Source organism: Notothenia coriiceps, unplaced genomic scaffold, assembly GCF_000735185.1.
Source record: "Notothenia coriiceps isolate Sejong01 unplaced genomic scaffold, NC01 NC01_scaffold00029549, whole genome shotgun sequence".
In the NCBI taxonomy this organism is placed as follows: domain Eukaryota; kingdom Metazoa; phylum Chordata; class Actinopteri; order Perciformes; family Nototheniidae; genus Notothenia; species Notothenia coriiceps.
In genome coordinates, this window is record NW_011362250.1 from 1 (window position 1) to 4,856 (window position 4,856).

Sequence of the window (4,856 nt, forward strand, 5' to 3'; positions counted from 1 at the left end):
TGCTGCAATGATCTGTTTGGTGTTTGGAGCCAAACACTTCAGAGACGTGTTCTGTATATATCTGAGACCTGTAATATATGGATGAAAAACAGTATAATAGGGGACTTTTAAGAAATGTCTCACAGGTAATTGTTTACATGTATGCTTCATTACTTTAGATTGTTCTTTTCAGATATTTATATGTATTTATTAATGTAGTTAGGACCAATTCCACATCCAGTTTATTAAGCATATTGCCTTGATTGACTTTAGACCTTTGATGCGGTTGCTAGTGGAGCCTCGCAGATGGGGGTGCTGCAGCCCCTCAGCAACCCATCTGTTTGTCATTACTGGTGTCATTTCCTGGTTGCTAACAAACGCCATTGTAACAAATAATCACTGATGTTCCGCTGTAACGGTGGTGGACTCATCAGAACAGAGAGGGCGAGCTGACCAATCAGAGCACAGTGGGCTCACAGGGAGTGGAGGGGGGGGGCAGGAGCTCCAACAAGCTGTGTAGGACAGAGAGTGAATACACATACTATACAGAGATGCTGTTTGAGAAACCAATGTGAGTTTGGAAAATTGCACAATATAAATCTATTCTAGTAGACCCCAACAATGGAATTATGATCAGTAGAAATGGCCATGACATGGGACCTTTAATGTTTTATAACTTTTTTTGACGTGTTTAGTTGCTGGTTTATGGTTATTTTAGTTTTCTGTGTGTATTAAATGTGTGTTCTGCTTTTCATGTGAAAGCAATATGTTGCGACGTACTAATGTGTGAGCATCTGTTGATCCAGGCTGTGTGCATTTGCCAATAAAGGAATAATAAAGTTGAACTAAATTTGATTGAACTGGGGATAGGTTATTGAACTGAACCTGATATTAAAAAAAAAGGAAGTCATGGCTAAAAATAAGTTTAAAAAAAAAAACCCACACTGCAGCTGGGTTTCCTTTGATAGCAATCCTTAATCTTAATTTAAAAAAGAGGAATTGAAAACCGAAATATTCAAAATAAAACTTTGCTCAAAGTGTGTCGCTTAAAATCAGATAAGCGGAACATCTATGTGGATTTTAAATGAATAAACATCATTATTATTAATTAAGCTTAGAATGACTGGCTTAATAAAGTGTTACACTTCATCATATTCACATTTAAGAGTCTTTAAAGAATGTTTGCCCCTTTTTCTGCAGCAGAACTGATAATCCCAGGAAGGTTTCAATACGTAAACAAGCAAAGTATATTTACCAATTGCCTTCTCCTTTGTGACTTTCCAGGTCACCAGGCCTTCATAAAGCATCTTCTTCTGAGTCAGGTCGATGTTCTAGAAGAGCCAGTGGGAGAATAATGAGAATATTTCCTGCAAAAAAGGTCAAAATCTGTAAAGTTTAACAGTGTATACACGTTACCTTATATTCTGTGTACAGCTCATTACTGGGTTTGAGCCCCGATGTGTCCAGTCTGCGCTGGTAGTCCTTCAAATTCTGGAGACAGAGAGAAAAGGTCAGAAAGAGGACAGACATCACAGAAACAGACAAGCAGAGACATTAAGACGTCTCAAAATGAATTCACTAGACTTCAATTGGTGCTCAATCACCACATAGCGGTGTGTTGAGTGATGGAGTGTGTGTTTCTCACCAATAGGTTCTCCATCTCTTTGACCTCGTCGTTGACATGGTTGAGGATCTTTCTGCAGCACTCTGCGCTCTGCTGGATCCTCTCCTTCTCTGTCAGGTCCTCTGGGGAGAGACAGGAAAAAAACAAAGGTGAGGAAAATACAGCTTTCACAGCAGAGCCCAAACTAAAGCCATAAATCACGAGAGGACACAGAGAACCTGGGACGGACAGTAATCGATTGTTTAAATGTTTTGCTGCCGTGCTTAAGTTAGTCCGCATTTATCCTTTGTTCTTCTGATACACGTCGGCATTACTCTTAATCTGCACTTCCACACAAACAGATAGATCATCATATAGCTGTTATAACATATATAAACCCATGCATTAGTTTGCACGTTCTACATGAACACAAGACATGGAGTTATGAAAGGATCATTATCCGTCACTTTTAACTCGTTTTATTCACCTTTTCCCTCTTTTGTAAAACAAAAAAAGGCAAATGGCAAATACAGAGCAGCGTTAGGATATATTCCATGAAACTATACAACAACATTGATTATACTGTGCTTCAAACACCTTTAATATATATGGATGCTATTGTACATTGAACTGCTTTTAGGTCACATTGGTCTTGGTCGGTCTAGTATAAAAAAAAAAGTCCAGTACAATTTTCAGAAAAATGTATCGTAACAATAGAAAGCATAATATTGTAATAAAACATTTAGTAATGTGTCCACTCCTTTACGCATTTTATTAATAAGCATAATTAAGCTGCATAACCATCATTAGTCAAAATCTAAGGACTCATTAAAATGTGTAAACTGAGCACATCTACACAAAAGTGAACTACAACCAGGCATAGGACACACACACACACACACACACACACACACACACACACACACACACACACACACACACACACACACCTGTGTTCTTGGCAATATTCTCCAGCAGCAGCGGGTATTTGGTCAGTCTCTGCATCTCTATGGGAATGATGTCCTTCAGCTGCAGCCTGCGGCACTGGGGCTTACTCTCTGCCTCCTGGGGAAAGAAACACACACACACACACACACACACACACACACACACACACACACACACACACATTCAGAATGAGTTTATATAATATGTGCAGACATCTGACCCCTAACATGTCCATGCATCTGTGGGAACATCCATGTGTGTTTATTCCTGTTAATCCTTTAAGAGTCAGTTTGTGTGTGTGTTTGTACGTGTGTGTGCGTGTGCGTGTGCGTGTGCGTGTGTGTGTGTGCATGCGTGTGCGTGCGCGCGCGTGTGTGTGTGTGTGTGTGTGTGTGTGTGTGTGTGTGTGTGTGTATATATATATGTGTGTGTGTCTACCAGTATGAAGGAGTTGAAGCGTGGCTCTTTCTTCTGTCTGCTCTTGATCTGGTCCAAGGCCCACGACTGGTGACTGCAGAAGCGGGCTGTCAATTTCTGGAACCATTCCCCCTCCGTACCTCCGAACTGAAGAAAAAAAACACACACACACACATGAAATTACACTGTTTTGTGAAAGCCAGAAGTAAAAAAAACGAGGGAATGAATAGATGGGCAGATGGAGAAAGAGCTGGAAGGGTACTGAGTACAGATTGTGATAAAGCTGCAGCCAATATTTTGCTTTCATACATAAATAGCATTTGAACATTGAGAAGCATAGAATCGGCACAACTATTGTAAAGTTATGTGGAAATGAAATTGTTAAATCTGCACTTATCCGTTGGAGTTTTCCCTAAAAGCAACAAACACAGACGGAGAAAAAGGGGAAAGAGAGATAGAGTCATTCAGTACTCACTCTGTTGAGCACTGTGGTGCTGATGTGTTTCACTATGAAGTGATCTTCCTGACATCGCAGTTTGGTCAGGCTCTCCAGGAAGTTATCTGGATTCACAGACAGAGAAAAACAAATCAATTATTTACATTCAACCAACTGTTAAACATGAATCACCCTATGTTACATTTACTAAGTACATTAGTCATTCAATATGTATTTATTAGTTTGTTATATCTTGGTCAGCTTTGTTTTAAGCTCTATTTCTTTGTCTTCATAAGTCAATTTGAGATCAACCAAATTCAAATTCCTTATATGTGCACTCATACCTTACCAACAATTCTGAAGGAAACATTTAATACTGATTTATTCTTCACTTTCCAACTCTTATATTCTGTAATGCTGTACATCTAGCTACCTTTATCACTGGCAACAAGTACACAAAACGAGCAGCTTCACACTCGAGGTGCTAATTTACATTCACTGCATACAGGTTTGCTTTTTGCCTCACAGTGCATTTCAATGATCTCATCCAGATTGGGGAAGATGGCGGAGAGATCGGTGTAGGTCAGGAGCTCCTCTCTCGCCAAAGGCCTGTAGAAGATCATCTGGAGGACACTCAGCATCCGCACATGGGCGTGCTCAGTTGCAAACAACTCTGAAGGGGAGAGGGAGTTTGCACAACATAAGAGAAAACATAAAATAGGGATTGCCATAATACTGCAACCATATATCTGTACAGCTGTTTTATTCAATTAAATGAAATTCAAATATATTTATATAGCCCAATATGACAAATCACATTTGTCTCAGAGGGCTTCACAAATCAACAAACATGAATGATGATGTAAAAACAACAAACATATCTGAGAATATAGTAAAATGAGAGATAAATGTGAAAATACCAATGAGTGGGTACATAGCACAATGACACAAATACAGTTAGAATACAATAATTACAATTCCATAAAACGAAAGGTCCATGAGGATGTTTAAAGTGGACCTATCATGGTATATTTGAAACATATATTGTAGGGCCATACCTATATAAAACATGTCTGAGAAGTTTTTTTTCAAAATACCAAACAGATCATGCATTTTAGCCATGCCTCATTTCGCCCTATTTGCTCTTTTTTAGCCCTGGTTTTGCAACGGCTGAATCTGTGGGAAGTCTTCTTCGCTGCTTTTGTGGCAGACTACAGCGCCACCTACAGGCCTGTCATATGTACTACAGCGTTTCCAGCGCTTTCGAACGGCAATGGCCGTGGCTGTCTCTTCCTGATTGGTGGAGAGTTGCCCATATAGGCGGAGCTCCTCGTTTCTGACGTCAGAGATATTTCTAATCTGGATCAGTCTGTATCAGATCCGTTGCAGCCCCGTTTTTAGAGATTTGGGTACGGAGGAAAAGAGAGAGGGTTGTGTTTTCTGACACTTGGTGAGTTCCCTGACACACCGGGG

At 39.9% G+C, this 4,856-nt stretch overlaps 1 protein-coding gene across 1 annotated transcript; it reads right to left on the minus strand.

The window, feature by feature from the left end:
• Window positions 1-1,234: 1,234 nt before the first annotated feature.
• On the minus strand, window positions 1,235-4,056 carry LOC104958954 (rho guanine nucleotide exchange factor 1-like; the record flags this gene model as incomplete). The annotated part of the gene is made up of 7 exons (XM_010786788.1): window positions 1,235-1,310; window positions 1,396-1,470; window positions 1,625-1,725; window positions 2,533-2,647; window positions 2,969-3,094; window positions 3,423-3,508; window positions 3,910-4,056. Coding segments are annotated over 7 exons (726 nt in total), but the record flags the coding sequence as incomplete, so codon positions are not given.
• Between the last annotated feature and the right edge of the window lie 800 nt (window positions 4,057-4,856).